The following is a 27009-nucleotide window of genomic DNA, read 5'->3' as shown; positions in this document are numbered from 1 at the left end:
CAGACAGCTTTAACAGACTGCTTTAATAGAAGCTTGAAAAGTACCTCCTCACAGCTGCTCTGAGAAGCAGTTCAGCTATGGACATTTGCCTCCTGGGGACCCTGGGATTGCTCTTGGCCACTAGCCCAAGAAGAGACTGCCTTTTCCAAACCCTATACCAGCCTCACTTTCCACCCTTAAAAGATGTGCTCAGGATACTCAGGTGTGTTTGATAATGCCCCCAGCACTGTGGAAATGAGCCCAATGGCTTTCCACAGAGGTCTTCAATAACCAATGTGAACAGAAGGTTTGGGCAGAAGTTCTCCTGGGTCAGTCTTTGGAGAAGTGGAATGCTGCAGCAGCTGCAGGTAGGCTGTAAAGATGCTCTGTGGTCCTTGCAGGGAGAGGTCTGAGCTGGGGGAGCCCCAGGGTCTCCCCAAACTGTATTTTTGGAAGTTAGGCACCTGGAAATATTTTTTACTTTAGACAGGATGTTTTTAGGGTTATATTAATAATTAAAGACTGTTAGTAGGACTGTTTCATGTTCTAGGGCACTTCAGGATCCTCCCTCTGCTGCCTGGTGGGAACTGGGAAGCTTTTCTATGTGTGACAGTCTCCGTAACTGACTACCAGTGTGTAAAAAGCCTGAGTAAACCCACACCAATGATGAATAATGGCATTTCCCTTGTTGGCCCTCACTCCCTGTGTCTGTCCCAAGGTATTGTCCCATCATCTTTCACAGCTGTAATATATAATGTTCCTCCTGAGACAACACTGCTGGTGGACATGACATAGGATAAGCAGCTGTCTGTTGCCATCTCCTTCTGACAGTCTGGAATGAAGAAAGAGAAATTCATGCGTGTAGAGAGGTGATGTAAAGAGCAGACAGGGAGGAAAGGGAAGCTTATGGCACAGTGAGGCAGGTATGAGTGACTGCCTGTGCATATCTGAGTTTGCTTCATAGTTAATGCAGGGTATGCTCTGGGTTTGCGTCTGGAAGACAGTGTGCAAGGATCCGTGCAAAGCTGGGGACAGTGCAAAGCCCGGGACAGCCCTGCTCGGAAGGGCTCGTGCCCTGGGACGATGAGCAGATGATCAGCCCTGAGATCCCTCCGCCCAAAATCCCAAGGCTCGAAGCAGAGAAGCCCAGCCTCACCCAGGTTAAGGCAGGGCTGGGTCTGCCGGCAGTCTCGAGGTGGTGTGCCTTTAACACGTTCAGTCCTAGCAGTGGTTTGTCCCTGCCTCGTAGGGAAAAGCAAATAACAAATCTCCGCAGGGTCCCGCCTGGCTCTCGGTGCCCAGCCGGCCGCTATCGACTGCCGGCAGCCCGGGCCGGGCTCTGCGCTGCTGCCAGCCCGCGTTTACTGCTCGCAGCACAGCTCCCGCGGCTCAGTTTGCTTTGCAGTTTCACACCTCGCTCCCTTCCATCACATCACATTACGCCGAGGTGACCGCTTCCCCTCCGCTTTCCCTCTCCTGTGCTCCAGCCCAAACGCTGAGCCTTGCCTTCACGTGCCCAAGTTACCTGCAGGCTGTGCAAATAAAACCATTCCCGTGGTGACAAACATGCCCATATTTTTGGCTCACCTTGGGGAAACTGTCATTCAGCTTATGTCCCTGTTTCCTTGAAACCTAATCAGGTAAGGAGGGAGGCAAGCTCCCCTCTGTAATGATGGGCAATTCTAATAGCTGCAGGCTTGGATTATTACTTTTTTCCTATTAAGCAATGAATTTAACCAAAAAATGAACTGGTCAGGAGGGACCTGGACACCTTGCTTTCAATTTGTAATACAGCCAGCCCTAAAACACGTGGCAGTGCAGCAGAACACACTTTAAGACCTTCCCCCTATGTGCTTGTGTTCCTCAGCACTGTTACCAGGCAGACTTTCATCTCCGATATCTCCAAAGAAATAAAGAGAAGGAATTAAATTAAAAATTCAAAACCCACTGCTCTCCTTCCAGCAGCAGGAGGGCAAAATAGCTGGAGATCCTGAACAGTGAAGCCCAGGATGCAGGTCCCACCCAGAGATCTTGTTCAGCTTCCCTGGCGGCTACCACAGCCCAGGAATGTGGCCAAGCACAAGGAAAGGGTCTGGAGGACATGGAGTGTTTTCACCCTCCAGGCCCTGGGGCTGTCAGAAGTTCTTCAGCTTCTTGGGATGATTGCCATACCCTTGCCAGAGGCACCACTGCTTTCATTTCATACTCACTGCCCTTCAAAAAGAAAACCTTGAAGTGTATTTACTGCCTGTGGAAATGTGTGGATACAAGAGATGAAGGCAGACATGGCTTGGGCAAGATCTGTGGATGCAGGTGTTGTATCTCTGGTAGGGCCCCTCGACCCTGCTCTGCTACCCCTGCAGCGAGGGACCACTGAGCACTGGCCCTTCACAGGTTTGCATGGTAGCTGGAGGTACTCGTTTTGGAAACAAAAAATCCTCTGCCACTGCCCATTGTTTTCCCCTAGGATGCAGAAGTCAGACTGAGAATTTGTGTATAAACATACTGAAGAAGAGAAGCCCCCCTACTAGGAGGCTGTGCAGTAGTAAAAGACTGCTTTTTCCTTAAAGGTTCAGTTTGCTGTCACAGAACATTGGCAGGGCCTCTGAAAAATAGGTTCCACTTAAGCACCTCTGCAGGTGAACAGGGCTGCTGCAGGGATGGGACCTACCTCCAGAGCAGAACTGGCTGCCCCAGTCCTTTAGGCTCGGACATGCTCTGGCTGCCAGAGCAACAAAGACACAGTGGTGAAGATCGATGTCCATACAGACAGGTGGGCAGCCATGCTCAATAATTTTCTCTTCAGCGGCCTTGTTTTTTCAAGATGTTTACACCCCCTGGACACATGCAGATAAATGAAGTCTGCTGTTGTCCCTGGGTGGTGGTTAAGAGTCATTACCCTGATGCACAGAGCAAGGGTCCCAACATGGAGACTTCCCCAAACCCTGCAGCAGGACATCAGCAGAGCTGTAGGAGGGAGAGCTGGGCCCAGGGCCCTCTCTGCCCATGCCAGCTGCAGATGGCTGTGCTCCCATCACACTGCAGCCCATGAGGAGCATCTGTGGCTGCTGCAGGTATTTCCCATTCCTGGTGCATCGCTGTGGAGGGTGATAGCTGGGTAATGAGTTTCTTTAGTCTTGCTTGAATGCTCTCAGCTCTGCAGACACAGCTTCTCAGTGTTTGACGCCAAAGAGCAGATGAGTAGGTGATTACACACTACCCTGCCCTGAACACAAATAATCAATCATTAGTGGGACTTCTTCCAGGTAATACACACGTGTGGATAGTGATCATTTCTGTGCTCATCTCTCTACCAACCCCAGTTCTGCAAAGGCAAGAAAAAAACCCTAGGAGCTTTCAAAAACCTCTTAAAATCCTTCTGGCATAACAAAGCCCAGGAATGTTGCACTAAAAGAACTCAGCTCTTGGGACTTGCAGCCCTGTCCCCTTTGTACCCATGGCACCCAGAGCAAAGCGATGAGAACAGCATCCCTCTTTCTTCTTCTCTCTCCAGTGACCTTCTTCCATCCCAGCTGCTTGCAGAATGAACAATAGGGAAGGAGTAACTACTCTTGCCAGAATACAGCAGGTCACTATCAGGGAAGTGGGCTCGGCATTTTCTTGTTGTTCCTGGCTTGGTGCACCAGAAAGCGGAGTAGAGCAGCTGGGCAGATGTAAAGGACAATCTCATTCTAAAAGCTGAGTGCAGGTTAGAAAGACAATAAAATCTCCACCACTGGAACTCAGGAACAGGTATTTGACCCTTCCTGTGTGGACACACAACTAGCTGAGAGAACTGTGAGTTGTTACAGAGGAGATGTGTTGTTTCGGAGGAGGGCAAAGGACGATGCTGGGAGGCCACAGCCCCATCTGACTGGACATAGTTCACCGAGCTAAGCTAATCCAGGTGTGGTAGGAGGGATCTTGCTTGGCACAAACAGGTTCTGTATCTGATGCAGCAAATCCCATGGGGAAAGAGCAGGAGAACCAATTTGACAAAGCACAATGAAGACCAGTAACAGAGAGGCAATAATTAATATTTCAATAGGGCATCTTTCATGCTGAGGGATACAAATGGTTCAGCCACTGTTTGAAATTCAGCCACCTCTGGAGTGAGCATAGCTGTGCATAGCATCTGACATTGCCTCAGTGTTGATGTATTTGTTAGTATGTAAATTGCCAATCAGTGTATCATCTGACTCAGCAATAACCTTTTGAAGATAAGTCAGCCCTATGTAATGCTTAATATCTGTGCACTGAAATCTCAAAGCCGTGGCACTGTATTAATGCACATCTCTGTGTGTGTATTTCACTTCTACACACACAATAAACATGGTCTTCAACTTGTGCAAAAGACTGATTAAAAAAATGGCCTTTATAGCCCACTTGACTAATGTTGCAGCTATTCTTACATTTATTTCTACTTTCTCTCCTTTCTGTTTCGTACTCTGCCTGTGAAAGGGAAAGCTGGATTACCCAGCTGAAGTAGGAGAACACAGGATAGCTTTCCAGGAGGCGTATGCAGGCAAAGACTGAAATGCATGGATTTATGCAGCTTCATATACAGGAAGCCTTTTGCCAGGGTAGCCCTGAAAAAATCATAATTAAGGTTGTGCAGCTTCCCTGGGAACAGTGCAGCCAGTGCCACTGGTACCTCTGGCTCTATCCGATTGAGCTGCTCTTGACTGGAAAGTTGTCACACTAGGCAAAGGGATTTGGGGATTGAGCTGCCTGTTCTTTTTTCCCACGATGTATTTTTGCTGCACTTCAGCTAAGTGAGCCTGTGGGTTTATGAGCTCTGGACCAGGCTCCTGTGGTGGCAGGGAGGATGGTTCTGAGAGTCAGCAAGAGTGTGCTCACCCGCCTCCTAATCCCAGCCTTTCCCCAGGGGACTTCACCTACTTTCTCAGGATGCCTTGAAAATAGAAAGCAAATGAAAGGGTAATGTGACCATTCTTGCCATGACCAAATGGTGCGAGACCTGCTGCTTTTGTCCTCTCCCTTATCCCATCACTTACTCAGGCTGCTCTGTGCTGCCTCTTGCTCTTCCATCTGTCTCACAGCCCCCTGAGTCCTGCAGGGTGACCCTGAGCTGCCAGCCCTGCAAACACCCCCACCAGAGCCCACAGGAGAGGTGCTGCTGGTAGTTCTGCCTGTTGGGCTCCTGAGTGGTATCCATCATCACGGCACAAGTGCATCCTGCAGTCAGCTGCTTTGCTGCTGCTGGCAGACACCTGCAGAAGAAACCCTTTATATTTACGGCTGGTTTTTAGCTCACTGACGGTAAAGGCAGTTCAGCTTCACTCTGTAGCAGCATTGTTTCCAAAGGAAGTGCTTCTGCCTCCAGTGCACGTTTGTTCCAGCAAGCATTTTGACTTTCTGCCAAACATTTAAGTGACCTTATGGCAGGATTGGAAGGCAAGGCTCTGAAGCTCCACCACCCTGCGGACCCTGTGGGCCTCTACTCTCCCCTCTGCTGCCCCGTCTGCTGCCTCCTTCATGTACTTTTGTTCAACAGCTCTGCTTGCAGGGTTGCCCGAGACAATAAAAAGAAATGCCTTCACCACTAAGACGATAAGGAACTTGGTCTCACATAAATTGGGATGTTCTCAGAACCATTTTAATTTCTGCTAATCAACAGATGAAGAATGAATTACTTCAGATGTCATGTCCTACTGCACGAGTCTTGTAACATTTGGAAAAGCCATAACAGAGTTACCCAGTAATTGAAGGGCTCTACATGAGTGAACTTTGTAATTGCATATTCTTCTCCTTGAGTCTGGGAGGCAGAAAGGAAAAGCGGATCAGGCCACGTCTTAATGAAACAGCTCAGTCCCGCACCACTAGTAAAGCCAAAAGTAAACAAACCATGCTCATTATTTTACATCACAGCTCCCCAGCCACTGCAGCAGCCCTGTGTGTGTTCTGTCGTCTCCCACCTCACTTCTGCTTTCAGCCCCCTGCCAGGCTGTCCTCAGCCTTCACCCCAGGTCAGCCAAGGCCAGCAGCCCACATTCAAGTTCTACCTCATGCCACAGGAGACACAAACTGCTTTGGAGACAGATGTGGCTTTGCAGGGTTTCCATCTCTGAGCTGCCAGTCTTGACCATCCCAAAAGGAGCAGAAAAAGCTCCTGCATAACCATTCCCATCCAGACCTGTTGGGACAGTCCCTCCTGTCATGTCCTCATCTCCACTCCCAGCTGGGAAACACTGCCTTTGAGTAGTGGAGATGCGCTCTGTGCTTCTGTTTGCACCTTATTACTGGCTTTCACTTACTGAACGTGCACGTGGCCCCCCCAGTTCCCCACCATGCTTCCCTCAGTCCTGACTGGGGTCACTTGAGGGTATTATGGCAAATGACAACCCTCAAATCCTGGCTGCCATCATTTTCTGCTCCCCTCCACTGATGAGCTGCTGGTACTAGGGCAAAGCAGCTCCTTAGCAGTTGCTGCACTTTTGGAAGGAGCATCTCACTGCTGTAAGGCTGCCAATAGCACCTGGCCATTTTCTCATTCGTGAAGAAAGCAGGAAGATCAGGCAAATATTACAGAGTAAAGATTTTCTCAGCTCTAATGTTGAAGGGTTTTTTCAGCTTTCTCTGAGAAAAAAAAAGGTAAAAAGACAAAAAGGCTCTTGCTCTGTTTGTTTCACTGTCTTTACAAGTGGGGTCTATCGTGTGGAGAGTCAAGCCAGCATCCATTTCTGTGGATTTTCCATGGCTGCTCCTCAGCTGCTGATGGCATAATGTTTCCTGAAATGGCCATTAGCTGAATATCTTTATGAACAGCTTCCCAGGGAAGTAGCTGCAAAGTTCAATTTGCTGAATTATGAGCACATCTCTGATAAGAATTGCATTGTATGGTACTCGCATTCTGAAAGCATTAACTTTATACTTTGAACTTAGAGATAATAAGGAATAATTGCTATCTTTTTTTCCCATGAAAAAAAGAAGTATATTTAGAAAAATTTTATTTAGCTGAGGCTTTCTCTAGTGAAAAAGCCATTTGTACCAAAAAAAAACCCAACCAAAAAACCCTCTTTAATTGGTTGAAAATTTATTACAAGAAGCTATAACTTATGGGTACTTGATTTGTGCTGAAGAGTTGTTTGACTTCATGGTATCGCATCAGATTTATCCCAGCATCGCATCCTAGGGAGAAAAATTGAATTCATTCTTGTATCACACACAGAATAAATCTAAGTATTGTCTGAAATACTTCAAATTTAATTAAGAAGAGCCAGAGTGAAACAACAGTGAATTTCTTTTTCAGAAGTAACCAGAGTGCTCTAGCTCACGAAAGGGTTGTGGTCTATGGTAAATCTCCAGAAGCTTAAAGCCCTCAGTGCTTTGGGTGAAAGCCCAGGAGCTACAGACTAGGACATTTCTTCTCTGGGATGTTGAAACAGCTCCACTCTGTATTCAGGACAAGTCTGGAGCTGAGCTCGCTGCAACACCGGAGTGCTATGGGGTATTCAGGTATCCTGATTTCACATGTGCAGCACTGTGATTTCTGTGCACTGAAGGCTCTTCACTTAATCGGTGCTATTATCACACCTGATGAGGCACAGCAGGTGATATTTGAGACACTTGCCTTTTGATTCCTTGCAACTGAGCAACATTTAGTAAGAATTACTTAAATCAGCTAATCAAAAACGTGTTCAATGACATTAGGATGAAGTGGGCTGTAGAACACACAAGTCAAGTAATTTTTCTTGTGAAAATCTTTCTGTAGAGAGAAAAGCAAATAAATACCTTATATTGCAACCTCTCTGCTCCTTGCGCTGTTGATAGTTAATTCCTGATTTCTTATTCCATATTTCAGGTAAGGTTTGACTTTGTTCTAGTGGAACAATTTTTCAGGATCAGTCTCAGCTTTTTCATCATGGATTCGCTGGTGGCAACAACAACATGGCAGGAGTGCTTGCAGGTCCCTGTGTTTGCTGAGGAACTGGTTTGCTCTGAGGACTGTCTGGTTCTGATTTGCTCTCATTTGCTCTGAGGAAAACTGCTGGGTCTGGATTCCTGTTCAGCGGAATCTCCTCTGAGAAGGGCCTGTCTGTTGGCAAGACCCACACACAGAGATGGAGTTCAGCATCTTTCCTCTCAGTTACGGGGACCCTTAGGGACTGTCCTTCCCTCTCACTTGCGCTGCAGTGGTTGGCTCAGGTGAGAACCAATCCCCAGCATCCCTTTCTGTGCTGTCTCCCTTTGCTGGCCAAGCAGGACTTAAATCGAATGGCTCTTTGCCCTTCACCTTCCACTGGCCTGAAACCAGGTGTTAAAGGACTCCATAGCTCATTGCACATAAAATGCCCTGTGATTCTCTGTTTCTCACAAAAATGCATTTTTTCCGCCCTTTTGAAGGGAATTGGTGTTAAGCCATGAGACACCCAGCCCTTCCTGAACCAGCTGCCTTTGGCCTTTGCCAGTGGTGGCAAAGAAACACTCAGAGCTGTTGGACAGTACCAGGCTGTGGGCAAACACATGACTAAGTTACTGTCATATAAATACTGAAACAGCCCCAGCCTAGATTAAGGCCTTTTTTTTTTGTTTTTTATAGTGAAATGGGATTGGGTCATGTCCAAATATTTTTTATTAAACTCAACAACTTTCCTGTTTTCTCTTCTGTTACCAAGTCAAATGCGCCCCAGCTCCCTGACAGTTCACATTAAGCTCAGCAGAGCTGTTTTCAATCACCTTCCCCTGGAAATCAGTGAAGGAGCGAGGGCAGAGCCACCACTCCAGACTGCTCCCAGGATGAGTCACCGCAGCGAAGGCTCCTGTCTGAGGGAGCCAGAGCTGCCTCTAATGCGCTGGGCTTTCTGCGCCCAGGACTTCTCAAGCCTCTTCCTCCTTCTTTCTTTTCTTCATGAGATTTTATTCCTCGTCTTCATTTCTCTCTCCCACCCTCCTGCCCTGCAGAACTCCTTTAAGGTTTTAGCAATTATGGGAGGAAAAGAAGCCATCCTGTTTCCTGCTCCCTGGCAGAGCTGAGAGATGATCTGTGTGCAGAGGAAACCCATCGCTGCTCCTGCCTGGCTGAGTCTGTGGCACCGTTGCTTACCCTGTTGGGAAAGGTGGAGTGTGGAGGTTGCCCTCAGGCTTTTCCGACGTGGCGCCCATCCCTGTTAATAAGCAATGGGGATCCCCTGGGGCCACATGGACAGTGCAGTGAGGGGTCTTGCTTTGGAACATCCCACTCAGAGGTGGCAAGAATAGGAGCAAGGCTGGTGCAGTGGTGCAGCTCAGGGCCCTCTTGGGACTTTGCTGTTCTCTGCTGACCAGGGCACAGCCTTGAGATGGGACCAGTCAGATGCCTCTCCCTCACATCCCTGCACTGTTGCTGGGCGTGAGGGTGCAGGGATTTGACCCGCTGTCTGCCTCCAGCACAGCTGAGACTCTTGAGTCATCTGCTTCAAGCAAAAAAAAACATGTTTTGACTTAAAACATGGGCAAGCTTCATTCCTACCCTGATGAGCAGCCAGATGAGGTGATGGTCCCTCAGCTCTGCAGTGACAAAAGAGTCCCCAAGGGGAATGGTAATGCTCAGAAAATGGAAAGTCTCCCTTCCCACTTCTCCATCCCACTCCCAAATTCTGAGCTGACACCTCTGTCATTGTCTGTCTCAGCAGTGGTGACAGGCACAAAACACTGCAGACGGGAAAGAGCAGAGAAAACTTAAAATTTCCCTTGTCTGTGGTAAAGCCAGAGGCTGTGGGCATCAGCTGCTCAGCTGGGAAGTCATGTCTCTTGTGGCAGTGGTGGGATGAGTTTTCCAGCAGAAGGAGAATGCGAGGCAGGTCCCACCTTGCCCTCCTTGCAGCTGTGGCTGCAGCCTTTCATGTTTTCCTCGGAGAGGTGCAGAAAAAGCCTGAACGGGGTGGCAGCCCCGGTGCTCCTTGCAGGTGCTGCAGCAGCAGCAGCCTCCGTGGGCGGAAAGGCAATTTGTGTTGTTTTTGGAGCATCAGGAGCTCTGCAGACGTGATGGCTTTTCAGACAAGACTCACTGTGGAACAAACATTGTGTTTCAGCTCAGGACCTTGTGAGACACATCCCTCTCCCGACCAGCGCCCACACTCCCAGACATCACCAAAATACCCCTGGTGGTCCTGGAGGGGTGTGTAATGGTTTTGCTGGGTGCACTAAAGCTGAGATCCCTGCCTGCTCACACCCAGCTCGTAGGCAGAGATGCCTGAGGCTTGTTGCTGGATTTCTCATCGTCCTGTGAGAGATAAGTGCCCCATTCACTGGGCTGCCAGAACAGCTAATACCCATCAAAAATTGCAGAAAACCATGAAAAAGCAGAGCTGTGCCCCCACCACACCCATCTCAGAGCCCCCAGCCTGACATGCCCAGCTGTGGCTGCTTCCTCGTAGTCCCAAGGGACAGGGACCTACAGAGGGACCCACACCTCTACCACACCTGAGCCCTGCAGAGACGTGATCTTGACCCAGGGAGCTGCCAGGGTCACACACCAAAGACTTCAGCCAGGCAGCCACAGGCTTAAAATCACAGCTGAGCAACAGAAACAATTGTCCAGAGCTAGATTTTTCTCCAGTCCTTTATGGGGCTGCATTTCCTCTTGCTGTTGGGATGGGGGTACTCATAGCACCCCAGGGCACACAGATCTTGCCTGCTATGGGCAGTGCTGCCTCTGCATGCCACAGGGATACCAGGTCTTGCAGGGGAGCTGTGAGATGAGCCAGTCCTGGTCACAGAGATGGCAGTCTGGGTGATTTCTTTTTATAATCACTTGCATAGATTTTCCTATAGGTTCTCCAGATATTAGGGAGTGCCTAGTTGGGGTATTCCCCCAGCTGGGTCAAGAAAAGTCTCTCAGCTGGTTGCTGCCAAGATGGAGATTGGGATCAGCGCCCAGCTCTGCTGAAGTGCCTGGGGAAATGCCATCTCACCAGAGCACCATACATAACCATGTCCTGTGCTATCCTGACACCACAGGAGACCTAAGTCCTGTCCTCTCTGGGTCCACACTCTGTGTCAATTTCCTCCAGTACTGGAGAATTTCATGCAATGTAATACGTATATATACACACACATACACACTGATGTTCCATGTCCCTTGTTGCCTGTTGCTGGCTGGCACAGTGGCTGGCACATGCATGAGGAAGCATTTGAGATGCTGGTAATAACATGTGTTTAGTTCAAAAGGATTGAAGGGCAGCTCTTGTCAGTGTGTGAAGAGAGTGGTCATTAGTACATATTTATTGAAGTTTACCAGCTCTGTAACAATGGGCTTCTCTTTGCCATTGGACTTAATTTGTCCGTAATTATGTTCCTAATATAGAAATCATTTGGCATTTATTTGCCATAATAAAACTTCCCATTGCATTTAAACTCAGTGTGAAGATTTAAGTATATTTAGGAGACACAGCTGAAGATATGAAATTAAATGACCCTGGCTTCCTTTTGCAAACAAGACAAACTCAGATAAATGCTAGCAGTCAGATGTGTGCATGCAGATCTGTGAGCAGCAGCAGCTGCATGTACACACACACACACAGATGGCAGCCCTTGTGATGGGACAACTCTTTCAGCATCCTCTCATTGACCTGCTCTGGCCCAGGGCACTGCTCCTGTGACTGATGCTCGTGCTACTTTGCATACCTGAGCAGGGAAAATGCACAGGTGAAGAAAAACTGCAGGTCTTAAGATCACCATCAGCTATCTTGGTTTTCTCTACAGCTTGCACTGGCATTTAAAATGTTTGCTTTAATGGTTGTGGTAGCAGGATGCTGGTAACATGGCTCTTTCCAGCTGAACTGGTGCTCAGGAGCAGCCCAGGCACCAGATGTAGGTCAGCACAGCTGGGCCAACCCAGAAGACCAACCACATCCAGTCCCAATGACACCCTCATCCCCAGCCCTGCCCTGTTTAAAGTAGACTGGGCGGAAATTTGCTGTACTTGATTTGCAGTTAAAAGAACAGGCCTGGGAAACACACCCCACGTCTGCGTGCTGGTGGGTGAGCAGCTGCAGCTGTGGTAGCAATGTGTGGATGGGCTCCCAGCACTGATAAATGACAGATAAAAGCCAGGTGAAACACTGCCACCAGCACTCAACAGGGGTGACGCTGCTCCTGACGTGGTTATTTTCTCCCTGGATATACCAGGCACCACAAGCACGTAGCAGCAATATTTTTTTTTCCATCCTTTCTCAGCACTCCTCCCAGTAGGCTTTAAATAGCAGGGGCCAGATAATCATTAACCACTTGGATGTATTGCAATGGGTACAGATTGGGAATCCAGACGGAGAGGACAGAGCTGGAGCAGAGCTGCATTACCGGTGCATCTCCAGCAGTATTGCCCTCCTCAGGGTAAAGCCAGTTCAACCTGGCCTTGCCCTTGCTGCTCCTCGAGACAAGCTCCCATCACAGCCAGAAACAGGGAAGAATATTATATATAATTTCTTAATATATTACTCTTTCCAGAAGTAGGGAAGAGTATTACATGCTTATGTTGAAATGGTAGTGGCTGAGTTAGAGCACCCTTCCCTTTTTGTTAACTCTGTTTTTTTCTAATTTAGTTTTGAATAATAGCAAAAAAATAAAAGGCAGGTGCCCTGAATCCAAAGCACACTTGAGTATTTCAGAAGAACAAGATGGTACTGAGCAAGCTGAGGAGGAAGCTTGCAGTTGGGGAGCATTTCTTCACTAGTTGCTGACAAAGGAAAAATGCTGCTTAGGCTCATCCCAGTGATGATAACTCTACAAAGGGAAGTTGCAAAAATAAGTGTTGTGAAGTAGGGAAATAGCTCCTTCAAAGGGTTTTTGGAGAGCAGTCCCCAAAGGGAATTGGTGGGAATGCTGCTGTTTGAGCACTGGAGAATATGTTGTGCAGAGCCGTCTTCTACAAACCTGCAGAAATGGGCATGGGGATGTAATTTCCATCTCTTAATTGTTGTGATCTGTGTCTCACTTCAGGTTCGCTTTTGTGTTCCTGTAGCTTTTAGTGGCAGAGGACCTTCCTGTGTATCACAGCTGATGGTCTGTCCTGATCTCTCTGTACAGCCAGCAATGAGACTCCTTCTCCTTTGCTGTACAAAGGATTTATTCCTTTAATATGCCCCTGGTGTTTGTTTTTCTGCTGGTACAGGAGTGCATGTGCGCGTGTGTGCATGTGGCAGTGTTTTACAAATGCCTGCTGTGGACAGAATTGGGCTTCACAGTATGCAAAAATAGCTGTGTGCCACATGCAAGGATGTAATATTTCAGACGGCTGGAGAAAATGTGATAAATTGAGTTTTTGCTAGATTTGCTAAAATCAAGTTACTGGGGGATTCATCTCCACAGTTGAATCCTGAGGTTGTAGGAGCTGGCAGGACTGTCTGAGCATCTGGGTTAGGGAGGGAGACTGGGTCCCCATGGTGCTGTAGGACATCTATGAACATCTCCTGGCTCTGAAGAGAGAAGCTCAGATTCATTTATTACAGAGCCCCAGAAGCCAACATGAGTCCAGGCTGTAGCTACAGCGTTTTCCCTCTGCCTCTGCCTGGAGGTTGGTGCTCTGAGTTCCTGCTCCATTCTGCTCCATTCCTGATCCCTCATCATCAATGCCTCCAGCTGCTCGTTAGACAAAGCCCAGGTCCTGCACTCACCATTTTGAGCCCTCCAAGAGACCCTGGTGTGCAGCGAGGTGGAAAGGCAGGGATGCTGCAGAGCTGGGAGGTTTCTGCATAACCTCCTTGGTGCTGGGGCCACACTTGTGTGCTGAGGAGTGAAGCTGTTGAGAAAATAAGGCACCAGGGACTGAGATGAGAAGGGCAGAGCAGAGGCACAGAGCAGCGGTCCTTGTACAAGGCTGGCTCTTGGTGTGGCAGAGGTTTGGTGAGCAGGGAAGCAGAGGAGCTGTGCCAAGCTCTGATCCCTCCCCTTTTGCATCCTGTCTGGCAGTACCTGCTCTTCTGGGCTCCTTATCACACTGGTGATGTCCCACCCCAGTCTCAGCAAAGGGCACAAACATACACAGCCAAACCAGAGCCCCTCAAACTGGAGCTCACATGGGGAGTTGGAATGCCAAATGTCAGTGCTCATTCCCACATGCACCTTTCTCCCATCTAATCCTTCCCTGCTTCCCTTCTTCTGGTTTGTCATGTCACCCCTTTCCAGGTGGAAAAGGTTCACGGAGCCTACAACCCTCCTTTCTCCCCCTCTCCTCTCCCTTTGTATCCCCTCCAATATGTAATGAAAACAAGTAACAAGTAGAGCCAAGGCTGGGTTTGTAACATAAACAGTTATTTACAGTTTTGCTAAAATTTCATGAAAGATGACATTTTTAGGTCACCTAGCTGAAACAAATGAAACGATTAACATGTTCGCATTAGGTTTCGTAAAAAGAAGTACCACTCTTGCCCAGTGTGGTCCTCAGTTCCTCAGGTCCTGAGACCTGATGTAGTGACCTAGAAGCTGAGACAGTTTCCCCCAGGGTTAGCAAGAGCAGGAACTGGTTCATAACCCAAGGCATGGATGTCTTTTACCATATCCAGCAGTGTCCAATGCCAGTGTCTGTTATCCTGGTGCTCTGTCATGGTAGGGATGAAGCTGATCTGGGGCTATAAGAGCAAATATCTTCTCCCCAATGCTGAAAGTATGATCCAGCCTCCTCTGTCCCATATATATTCTTATTCTTCCTTTAAAAGCTTTTTAATCTTGGAGCACAGCTAAATATACTATTGGAGTCTATACTGTGGCTTTTAAACACTAAACAGTGAGGACTAAAATGTAATGGCTGTCTTCTAACCTAAATAGACAATGGCAAACAACTGTAAAGAGCTTCTGAGCTTGTGTGCAGAGAGGAATTTAGTCCCATGGTGAACAGGATGATAGCAGATGGATCAGAATAATATGGGGTTTTCCTGGATACCTTGTTAAAAGCTACACCAGAAACAAGGGAGCAAGCCAGGAGGTTCAGTGTTTCGGCCACCACTCATAACCATCTGTGTCACAAGCCAGGACACGATTTGTTCTCCATCTTGCTTGCTTGTAGGGTGCAGATAGCCAGCCCTGTAGCTATTCACCAGTATGGCTGTCTGGGGAAAGTGGACCGTGGGGAAAGTGGGAAGAAATTTGAGGACCTTTTTCCTGACTGGGCTTGAGGAAGATGCCCTGGTCTGAGCAGGACATCAGTCTGCAGCAGGTGGTCTCACAACTATCCCCACCACCAACTTCACTTTCTAAAATTGGTAGCAGAGAGATAGAAACCTGAGCAGTGAACCAGTGGCGTGTTCTCTGGTTGGGGTCAGTGTGGGTTCTCTGGAGTCTGGTAAGAGCTGTGCTCATCTAGCTTTTCCTTCAGTGGCAACAAGGCATGTAAGACCCCAGTGTCTGAGACCACTACATCCCTGCCAGTCTCAGCTCACATCTGCCAAGCATTATTAGAGGGAAAAGGGATGGAGGCAGCATGATTGCCTGAGCCAAACCAGGTAAAAAGGAAGAAAGTTCACACGGGTGGGTGAGGGATCTTGTGCCATGCTGCGCCACGTGTGCCATGCTGTGCCGTGCCTGTGGGAGGAGGGAAGCCTTACTGATGCTGTCTGTCTCTTTCAGGGGGAGTTGCTGAGCCCGTGTCGATGTGATGGATCTGTGAAGTGCACGCACCAGCCATGTCTGATCAAATGGATTAGCGAGAGAGGCTGCTGGAGCTGTGAGCTGTGTTACTACAAGTATCACGTCATTGCCATAAGCACAAAGAACCCTCTGCAGGTAAAGGTACTAGAGACATTTCAAAGTCTATTTATTCTTGTTTCAATTTTTGTTTCTGGGAGCAAGTGGATTTTACCTATGTGGTTTTCCCTCCCTGTGCACAGGGATCATGTCTCAGACACTTAGAAAGGGTTGCAGGGGGCTAGTCCAAAGAGGCCCCATGTTCTACTCAGTGGTTCTGGGGGCATCCCTTGGGAGTCTGCTCTTTCTGTCCTTGGAAATTTCTATATTCACTGCCTATATTGCCTCCTGTTGAAAATTCCACAACAGTGCTATAACACCTCACAGCCATTCAAATGTGTCTACTGGAGACCACAGGTATGCCTCTGTCTCCAGGGGCAGGCAGGGACAGAGCCACTGTGGGATTTGCTGCAACAGAGCATGCAGTCTGTGACTGAGCAGTATGTTGAGACTCCGTGTGTTTATAGTTGCACCATTAATCCTTATCTCCTCCTGCTGAGACTCCTGTGTTGGCATGAGGGATGGAGGAGGCAGATGGAAGCTTTTTAGAGCTCTCCTCTCTGATCTCGCCACCTTTCTTACTTTACTGCTCTTCCGTAATCATGGCATGGCACAAGAGGTGTTGACTCTGATACTCTGGTCTCTCCAAGCCTGATTCTTGGTGGACTTTTGCAGATGTGCACACAACAGGTAAAGCACATCTTGATGTAAGTGGCTGTGAAAGTCATCCAAGGACACACCTTCTTTCTTATCTGAGTTCAAAAGCATTGTAGTTGAATAACTCCCAGTACAGACTGGTGATTTAAAATCAGGATTCATAATGGAGAAACCTGTGTGACTATTAAAAATGGGATAAATTATCCTTAATAGCTATTGATTTATTGCGGGGGCAATGCCTGAAGATGCATTAATTGCTGCATGCCTTTGCTGAGCACCATTAGTGCCTTGGCCATAAGAAAGCACATTACATCCAGGCACTACTGCTTAATCAGCATCATCTGGACTGGAGAGGCATTACAGTGGTTTAGAGCCCACGGTCATGTCAGTCTGTCCAGCACCTGGCCCTCTGTGGGTCACTCTCTACCAGGAGGCAGGGACAGTGCTGGTGATGGTACCCAGTTGTACAGGGGTGTGGGGGAGTGCAAATTCCTGCTCTCTCTTTCAAACTGCGGTCTCTGTGTGGTTTTTTCTAGGCCTGAGGTCACTAACCACATTGAGGGAAAAGGGACAACCCATTAGGACTCCAGACTTAAATGAAGTAGTGAAATTAGGGGGACATCATGGGGAAACTTTGCTGAGGGGAGGGAAAAACATGACTGCTCTCTGAGAGTCCCTACAGCTTCTGATTCAATTTTTCATGAGCCATGGGCTGGAGAGATCAGTAGTTCCATCCCAAGCCTCAGACCCAGAATGTTTTAATTTCTTGGCTCTAGTAACTCAGAGCAGATTGAAACACAGGAGGGGAGATGTGGACAAAGCAGCTTTTGTTTATTTCTGGAAAGCTGCTCCATGAGCGCCCTAATGCTTCCTGTGTCTCAGGTTGGGGATGCAATGCAAGGCAGCACTGAAGGTTTATGAGTACAAATTTGTGAGCACTTGTGTCTCCAGAGCTGCCTTTAATGAATGACTTCCAAATGCTCTGCACTTTCAGGTGGCTCAGGGCAATGGGTCAATGGCTTTCTTCCTGTTCCTCACTCAGCTAAAATTTGTTGGAGCTGTTCATGGACAAGCTCCCACCTCACCCACACACATTTCAGAGCTTGTGCAAAGCTTTCCTCTCTCTGGGCTCCCTGTCAGAAAGTGGCCTGATCTGCTGGCCTTTGTCATGAACACAAAAACTGAGTGGCAGAAACAGCTGAGTTAGAGAGCTCAGCTCCAGGAGGAAGGGTCCCAGAGGACTGTGCAGATCCGGGGCTTGGAGCCTTCACGTTGCTGGCTTAGACTTCACAGCACTTCTCACAGAAGCACTGGGAGATTTGGAGGATGGGAAGAAGCAACTGGAGTGAAAAGCCACTTGGTCCGGAATAAATGCAGTGTGTGGAGTTACAGCTGCATGCCTGGGTGCCCTGTCTGGTGCCAGCACAAAGGCACTGCTTGGAAGCAGATGCTACACTGGCATTAATTTGCAAAATCCTGTGGGAACTGGCTGATGCACCTGGCCAGGTCTTCCCACCAGGACTAAGGGCTTGAGCTCCCCATAACCCATCACTACAAATGCCTCATGCCTCAGTGGCTCTCACCATCTGGTGAGGTGCTGGGAAAAGGAGGCAGAGAGGCCACAGGAGTTACGATGCCCCAACACTGTATCCCATAAAAAGTCACAGCATGTGCAGGTGGGAAGAGCGTCATTTCTGCTTGGTCTTCACCCCACATGTGGAACTTGGGCCCAGCTTTATTCTTACAAGAAGTCTCTGGATTTCTCAAGCACAGTTTTTGGAGGGCAAATGCTGTAGGAAGTCAACGTCATCTGTTTTTTCCAGACCAACCATAATACAGGCAAGGACCACACAAACCTCATGTCCCTGTCAAATGAAACCTGTTTGGGTGATTCTCTGAGCCTGGCTAGATTCTAACCAGCAACATGGCCTACCTCTCCCCTGTGTCCTCTCATCTGATAGGCTTCTGGGAAGCCAAATCCAGGCAGCTGGCAGACCCTGGGCTCCCTGAAGCATGTCCAGTTGGTCCGAGCAGAGCAGCACATCCAACACCCACATGGGACCTGCATGTTTCTCTGCCTGTTTTGACATCTGCTGCACATTTTTTTGGAGTGCTTAGAAGCACAGCATGGGCCAGATGTGTCTGGAGACTCATGGTGTGGGTAGAGAAGTTACAGCCGGGTTCATGCATAATTAACACAGGCTCCTTCCAGCCTCCTGGCTATTATGATGGTTCATACCAGAGAGAGACCTTTAGTCTGCTATTTTGGCAGAATTAATCTCTGTAAATTAACCCTCCCCACTCCCTGCTCCCTGGATTGCAGGCATTTAAGAGCAAAGGTCTTAAAGCAGCAACACTGCTAACCTGCTGAGACTGGGGGATTAAAGTTGTTGGACAACACAGCAGGTGTCCTGCCAAGCAGCAGCCAGGCAGCAAATGAGCAAAAATATTCCATCAGCTGTGAGCAACCAGGAAATCCAGAGCTTTTGTCTTTCTGTTCATCCATCCATCCATCCATCCACCAACCCATTCTCCTGCTCTCCAGTTTGCCAGTCACCAAGATGGGAGTCATGGGCTTGGAGACTTTAAATGCCTCCCTCCATTGTAATATTTGTGTAAAACCCATTTTAAAAAGACCCTGAAGGCACAGGGGTTTAGAAGCACGTGATAGTACTGCCTGCACTCTGGTGGTGATACATAGTGGAGTAGGTATCTGCCTTGATGGGACTCTGCAGTGTATGTAATTTCTACAGCTCCTTTGTAGTCACTCCTGAGCCACATCCACTCTCATGCTCTGATTTTAGCAAATAGAAGATCTGTTTGAAACAACCTTCCGAACAACTGTCTGCAGTCTTGAGGAGTTCAACTCTGATTTACAGTTGTTCTCTCTGACTCTTCCTGCACTGTGGGCTGTTTCAGCTCCAAAGATCCCCAGTTATCCAGTGCTGGGGTTGGGATCTGGTCTCTGTTCTCCTCTGGCTCTGTTTTGTTCATGGTGATGCTCTGTTAGGAGCTGATGAGTGCTCTTATATGGCCTCTTCATCAGGACAATCACATCAGCAAGAATGGCTGAGCTCACAGGGTGTTTGAACTTCAGCTTGAGATCCTGAGCTATAAAGCTTCAGGCAAGTTTACTGATGTCTCCTGGCTGTCCCAGCCTGCTGGATTAGTTGTGTTGAGTATGAGCTTTGCTGGTCCCTGCTGAACTTCAGCTGCAGCCTGCAAGCAATGGATGCAATCACTGCAAGAGGGACTTCAGGGCCTGTGCGTTATAACGGGAATTTTCCAGGATACCAGTGCTGTAGCCTGAGTCTCACCAGATGCTCTGGCACATGGAGGAGGGGGGTTTTCATCACTGCACGTTTCTGTTGCATGGCCCTAATGGGCCCTCCCTCCTCCTTGCTGCTTTTCTAGTATCTGAATAAGCCACAGCATCTGTAAATGTACAGCAGGGAAGCTATGCCACAGCAGTGGCTTAATTTTGCTTGGCGAATTTATTAAAAAAAAAAAAGCCATCGTCCAGAAGATAACTGAGGAGGATGGCCAGGGTCTCGGGACAGCAGCAAGGGGAAAGCCACACCTAAGCAGTGCTGGAAATGATCCTCTCCAACCTTCTAGGAAAAGCCTCCTCTTGCTTGTGACCCTGGGTCTGAGAATTAAATTGCTGACTAGCACACCTCAGGATGTTAATGATGCGTATTAAGGGGACGTGTCAGATACAGCAATAAAAATAAACTGAACTGCCTGAGGCAGGCATGGAGGAGCTCTCAGGGGAGAGTAGGAAGGCTTTTCCAGCAAACAGACTTCTTTGCAAGCTGCTGCAGTAAGACATAAACATCTTCCACAAGCAATATCTGCCTTGGATATGCTCATGCTGCTGCTTGGGAACCTTTATAGACTGCAGGTGCCAAAGAAAGAGAAATACAGATCAGGCCTTAAATACTATAGTAATGCCATTATTCATCTGTGTTACATTGGCAGGTTTTCACTCAAATGCCTCCAAGCAGAAACACTGAAGCAAACAGGGAAACAGGTTTGTTTCAAGTACGACTTGCAGGTTATGAAACAGTGCAAGAGAATGAGTGACATGACTTGAAGGTGCTGGTCCCAGCTTGGACCCTGACTAAAGTCATCACAAATGTCAGACCTGGGCTCCTAAGAAGCCCTTTCTGAGGCATCTGGGTTGCAGAGCTTTGCAATTTGGGCAAAATGGGGAAACTTGGAGAAATCAGTCTGAGAGTGGTGTTTTGCACCTGCAGACCTGGGTTGTGTGCCAAAGCACTTGCCAAGATGGGTGGTAGCAGAGGACAGACAGACAGCTCCAGACAGCTTCTCCAGAATGGTTTGGAGGATTGGAGCCCTTTTCCAGCACGGGTGGCAGAACATCACAAAGAGCTGCTTGGGCATGCCCTGAAGCCGTTGTGAGTCTGGAGCTCACAAAGCTGCTCCTGTTACCCTGCGGGAGCTTTTAAAGCTTGGTACCACCAAGTCCTTAGTTCTGCTCTGTTCAGCACTGGCAGAGCATCTGTAGAGCTTTCTACCTGCCTAAAGGTCACATCCCTGACTGACAACCTGTGTGAGCTGAGTGTTAAAGGTGCACTTCAGTGCAGCTCAAGTGGCTATCAGGAGCTTGAGTCATTATCAGCTGTGGGGAGAAGGGCTCAGCTTTAGGTCTCTCCCCACAAGGTGGGATTGCTTGACGTTGTGATCTTGCTAGAGCTTGAACATTTGAACTGAAGATTTGGAGGGAGGGGGCTGTGTCTGCTGCCAGGCATTCAGACAAAGAGCTTCGGGAGTTTCAAGTGTGCCAGTAAAGGGACTGCAGAGTTGATGAGACCTCTCTTTACAGCTCTAGTGGTGACCCAAGGATGACAGACAGGGTCACCTGCCAAATCCCTGGTCTGCTGGCCATAATGAAGGTGGAGAGGGGTTAGGAAAAGGGGTGATTTTCTAAGGGCTGTTCTGAAATCTGAACGACACTGTGCTGTGATTGAGGTGAGATCCTAAGGCTACCAGTGCAGGGACACATCAAGCCCAGCTCCTGCAGCTGAAATTCATCAGCACATTCCAGCTCTGAACAGCTCTTGGACCCTTCTGTCTGAGCACTCACAGGGGTAACAGGCTCTATCTTCTGTCTCCCCACTTTTCTCTTCTCTGTGCAAACCTCATACGCTAAGATGTGTAGCAAAATGAAATTAAAAGATGAAAAATAATAACTAGTTATTAGTGGCTCAAGCTTGATGTAGGATGCTAAATTGCAGTTCTCAGGGTTGCCAGAGAGAAAATACAACATTTATTTCTTACTTTTTTTTTCCTGGAAAATATTAAATTCTTCTGCAAGCTGGCTGTTTTCCCCAATGTTCAGCTTTGACCCATTTACCTCCTTGCCAGAGGGTAATCACACCCCAGTGCCACCTTCTGAACAGAGTCAGGACTGCTGCTGCGTGTGTCATTGTCACTTAGTGCCAGATGCAGGGGGAGAGCCTCCTACCCCCTGGCACAGCTGACAGGCTCCAGGCTCTTCATTATCACCACAGTGAACCTCCCGGCAGCGGCTGCCAGCTGAGAAGTGTCAGGCACTGTCCCTGCCAGTGTTTCAGCTGCTCTGTTCCCAGCCAAGGGGAGCGGGGTTTGAGGTTTGCATGTTTGCTCTCAGGTATAACTCCTCTGTTCTCTGAGCCCCATCCCCTTTGACAGTGTATTTAGTGTTACACCTAAGCCTCCCTTTCTCTGCAAAGCAGTAGTGTTGGTTGTACATGGCTTCTGGTTGTAGAAAACAGCTCCTTTTTCTCTTCCTGTCTCTAATTGCTACCTTGGAAGGACCTGTTGCTACCAGAGGCCTTGCAGTGTGCCAGACAGATGGTGAGGAGCCAGTCCATTACCTCCTCAAGAGAGAGAAATGATGCAGAATGATTTGGCTGGCACAGGCGCACGTGGGTCAGTGTGAGAGGCCTGCAGTAAAGCCTTCGCACGCAGCACCAGGCTGGGTACCGAGCTCCCAGCACTCCCATTCCCTCAGAGTCACCCACATGCAGTGGAAGGTGAGATGAGGTCTGGGGAAAGCTGCAGGGACAAAAGTGCAGCCCCACACAAATAGCCAAGCTCCCTCCACACCACATGAATTTAGTCCTGGAGCTCTGGGCTAATGGCACTGCTTGCAGATTCATCCTGCATTGGCTTATGGTGCTGTTGAGAACAAAGCTGAAGAGTTGATGGGAGGATGGCAGAGCTGCTGATCCCACCTTCCTAAGCCAGATTTGGGGGTGATGGGTGCTAGGTGGCCTTTGCTCTGCTTTATGTCGGGAGAGGAGTTGCACCATTGTGCCTCTCCTGTGGACTCCAGCACTCCTGCAGCGTTGGGACCTCCAAGCTGTTCACTGTGTGACCTTCTCAGTGGCACAAAGGGCCAGATGTGTGGTTTTATTTGGTGGAGGCGTGGAGCAGGTCAGACTGTGGCAGAGTGGGAATGGGCTGTTGAAAAGATTACTGAGTGTCCCCAGTGCTCAGTGTTTGCCTTTGGCTGGGCCAGCTGCTGGGGCAGGTGGCAGGAAGGGGACTGGAGTAGCTGCGCCCAGGGAGGAGACTGGGTTTAGCTGAGCCCAGTCCTGCTTCAGTGGGGGAGCAAGCTCTCTCTCTGCTTAGCAGCTCTGTGGCCATTTCTGTGGCCAACTACCAAATAAGCTGGTACCACCCACCTCACTCATGCTGCACATCCATGATAGACAATTTGAGGGCTGTCTGCCCTTGCAGGATTTAAGCCAAGGAGCAAGGCTGGCAGAGGCAGAGCAATCTCCTTCCAGTTGCAACCTGCAGAACTCAGCCTCAAGCTGAAGCTGTTGTCTGCTCCTCTCCAAATGCAGCCTTTTTCAGGGGAGTGCATTTGGTTCAGGGGTTTGGTCACTGGACTGGTATCAGTGCCATGAATGCCTGTACCAGCACAAGTCACCTCTTTCCTTCTCGCCCTTCAGTCAGGGTTTGAAAGTCCTTGCAAAAAACATTGCTAACTCCTGGCTGGCTTGGGCATTAAAGAGGTACCCAGTACTTGAACTCCCTTCTTGCACTGCCGAAGGATGGGACAAGGCTTGCTGGGTGATCCTGCCTTCCTAGGATGTGTCTGACAAACATGCAGGGCGCTGAGGTCTCACAAGAATGTCACTTCATGGGAACACTGAATTTGGACTGAATCTAGGCTGAAGATTTTCAATTCTTCTGAATCCTCTGTATCTGCAGGAGGCTGAAGTCCATCTTTGTTTATCCTCCTGCCAGTCCCACTGTGATTTCAAGGGCATGTATCTCACAGCTAGAGGTGCCCTATATACTTCAATGCCAGGAGAGACTCTCTCTCCTCAGCCTGTTTATGCGCTTGATTTTTTGATTTGCAGGAGATGCTATGGACCACATCCCCAAGTCTTGTTAAAGACACCAATTTCTGCTCTTGGTTTTATAGGGCAGTTTTCTCAGCAGTGTAAATCTGAGTGGGGAGGTTTTATTCTGGATGACAGAGAGCAGTCCGGGCTTAGAATATTTATAACATAGCTTATAGAAAGCTATTTGACAAAGTGAATGGATTTGGGGGAGTTATTTCTATTTTTTAATTTTTCTGAGGAAGAAGCATTGACGTTTACCTTGGAACACAGCCTGAATATGTCATCATCTAAATGCAGGGTGTCCTGACCACAGCAACTTGTGTTGTTTGTAGTGAGTTCTGTGGGATGTGCATTGCCACTGTGAGATCCCACCTAGGGCTGTGATCATGTCAGATCTCACAAAGTGGCTCAGAGCCAGCTCATGTGAGGCCTTCAAAAGAAAGCTTGGCTCTTTGAGATACTTATGGTACTAGGATACCCTGGCTGAGGATTCTGCCTGGCCTCTATTTGAGGGAGCAACTGCACTTTCTGGTTTGTGATGGCCATCACAGATCTACTGTCATGGGGATGTTATTTTTGATGTCTTGCCCTCATTCATCCAGCCTCACTTCAGGTCGTTGTGCTTTCCTGGTGAAATGCAGGATTTCTTTCCATTGCCTTTTCAGCAGTGCTGTCAAGAAACCCAAGGCCATGCACTATTGAACAACTGCCATGCTCCGTCCCAGATGTGGACAGGGTAAAAGGTCCTATGCCCATAGGTGCTCTTTGAGATCTCCAAAGCCACCACAATGGTGTAAAACAGCGATGTGCTCCAAGTAACTAATCTCTACTCTTTTGTCCTTCCTCCTTCCCTCTTGTCCCCTCCCCATGCAGTGGCAGGCCATCTCTCTGACAGTCATTGAGAAGGTTCAGATAGCAGCGGCCATCCTGGGTTCCCTCTTTCTCATCGCCAGTATCTCGTGGCTCATCTGGTCGACCTTCAGTCCTTCAGCCAAGTGGCAGCGCCAGGACCTGCTCTTCCAGATCTGCTATGGAATGTACGGCTTCATGGACATTGTCTGTATAGGTGGGTGATCGCATCTCACAGCGCGGCCACGGCCGCCGGCTCACTCACCTGTGGAGAGGAGTGGGAGATGGCATCGAGAGCCAGCCCATACAGTTTGGCTTGGATTGAGTGTCCACAGCTTTTCCTCCTCTTTGCTTTTGTGGCCCATTTTTCACTGTTATCTCAGCTCATCTGGGCAGCCCCAGAGTGTTTCTTCTGCTGGGCTGGCAGAGGGACCTGCAGAAATGCCAGAGAGAAACAGATGTCTCTTCAGAGCAAGAAGTGGGTGGGAGTATTTAGTGGGTGGGGAGGCTGGGGAATGTAAAGCTTTAGAGAAACTCCTTTCCTCCTGGAGTAGCTAATTTAGGGACTGCCCCACAGTGGGCATGGCAGGGTCTCTCCACACACAGCTCCTTGGCTCTCCAGCCCAGTCTCTCTGCCAGGCAGGAGTGGCTTCCCCTATTTTGGCCCAACTTGGAGCTCAAGTCCCAACCAGGTCACGGGCCAGCCTGGGGTCCTTGTCAGGTTGCTGGTACAGAGCAGGTCTGAGGATGCAGCTGCCTCACTCACACTGCACAAGCCCAGAGAGCACAGCAGCTGCCTGACCCCAGCAGAGTGTCCCTGGGAGCTCACGCTGTGGGACCAGTGCAGGCCTGCAGGATGGAGGGACATAGCTGCCAATACCTGCAGCAGCTCCTGAAACACTGGTGAATACCAGCCACCTCCAAACGTGCCCCTGAGCAGTGTGCACCTGAGCACAGGCCATGAGGTAACTTGTCGGTTCAAGTGACCCTGACAGGAAGCAAAGAGGGAACAGAAAGCTGGGTCCTCCCATCACTGGTATGAAGTTAGAAGAAGCCCCCCAAAACTCAGTGGGAAAAGGCAGTCCTCTTGACGATGCGGGTATGTGTATGTGTGGATAGAGCCATTCCAGAGGGAAGAAGAACAGCCCCCATTTCACCCTCAGGAGAAGCAAGACAGAGCAGCAACTGGTGAAATTTGGGTACAGAAGTAAAACAGACCCAGTGGCAGGGACAGAATTCTGGACTGGACACCCTGGTATCCAGGTTCATATGGCTCTTGGCCTCAGCAGCCTTCCAGCACAGAACTTGGGCCTGCCAAGACTAAGGACAATTCCTCCCACTGTTGCCATCACTGTGCTAGCAATGAGATGTGAGCTTGGCCTGTAGAGATCATCCTGCTCCTTCATGAGATGCTGGTGGAGCTGCCACATCTCCGCAGGATCAAAGGGTGGCAAAGGGGGTGAAAGAGAGGTGGGAAGCACCCACGTGTTGGCACAATAGGCGATGTCCTCTTGCTGGTGGAATTGAAAGTGGAAAAAAATTATCCCTATGCATGTGTGGTGTGCACATGTGTCACCTTGTTGGCAGGGGACAGAAGTGGAGAGCTCTGGCCTGGGCAGACATCAGTAACATGATTAACTGGCTTTGATAAAGCTTCAAGGGCTGAGGGGAACTGATTAGCTCATCTGTCAATAGGAACTAAATCCTCCCACATAGCAGAGAACAAACCATGCCAGCCTTGAACTGAAGGGGAACTGGGCAGACAGATGCAGATTTGAGGTTCATTTTTCAAAATTTTTTGTTAATTTGTCTAAGGACCTTGCCTCTATTTCTCTTTTCCACCTTCTCTGATGGAAAAAGAAGTTTATTTGCATTTCCACTGATGTCACCATTAAGTGTAATGCCCTCAGCTGGGAGCTTTGATTTTTTTTTCCAGCCAAAGAACATGCAGACATCCCATTCCCAGGAACATTTCAAGAGTCGTGACTTGGGGCATCCCCTTGTCTCATGTTCCTTCCCGCACAGCTGGGGTGCCAGACATGCTGGCTTTCCCACAAACTCAAAAGCCAGTGGGAAGCATTACAGATGCAGTGAGTTAACATGTCTGTACGTGGGTTCTCTTGCCCAGCACTCAGCAACTACCCAGAGCTGGCTCCACTTGGGCTGTGTGCAGCACGTCTGCCTGTGCTGCCAGGCAGCCCACCCATGCTCGTCCAGGAGAGGGGATATTCTAGAGCACATGAGCTCCGTCTCCATTCCTGTAGAAAGGCTCATATGCACATGCTGCCAGCCGTCTGCCCCTGCCACCCTGCAGTGTAAAACTTGCTTATATACTGCAATTCTTGCTCTTTGCAATCCCAGCTGCTGTTGCTGCTGCTGCTGCTCCCGGCCCAGCAGTGAGTGGAGAGGAAATGAGCTCTGAGCAGTACTGACACACTGACAGTGTGAGTTCACTCTCCTCCCCACCTCGTCCTCC

At 48.9% G+C, this 27009-nt stretch overlaps 1 protein-coding gene across 1 annotated transcript in view; it reads left to right on the top strand.

Moving 5' to 3' along the window:
* The window catches only part of MARCHF4 (membrane associated ring-CH-type finger 4), a 105748-nt gene that overhangs the window by 54029 nt on the left and 24710 nt on the right, over window positions 1-27009 (top strand). Inside the window, exons 2-3 of the mRNA XM_039555278.1 lie at window positions 15544-15699; window positions 24558-24750. Of these exons, the coding sequence (XP_039411212.1) occupies window positions 15544-15699; window positions 24558-24750 (349 nt within the window). The remainder of the gene's footprint in view (window positions 1-15543; window positions 15700-24557; window positions 24751-27009) is intronic.

The sequence above is a fragment of the Corvus cornix genome, chromosome 7 (genome assembly GCF_000738735.6).
Source record: "Corvus cornix cornix isolate S_Up_H32 chromosome 7, ASM73873v5, whole genome shotgun sequence".
NCBI lineage: Eukaryota > Metazoa > Chordata > Aves > Passeriformes > Corvidae > Corvus > Corvus cornix.
Note: the sequence above shows the minus strand (reverse complement) of the source record. Positions and strands in the feature narration are given on the sequence as shown.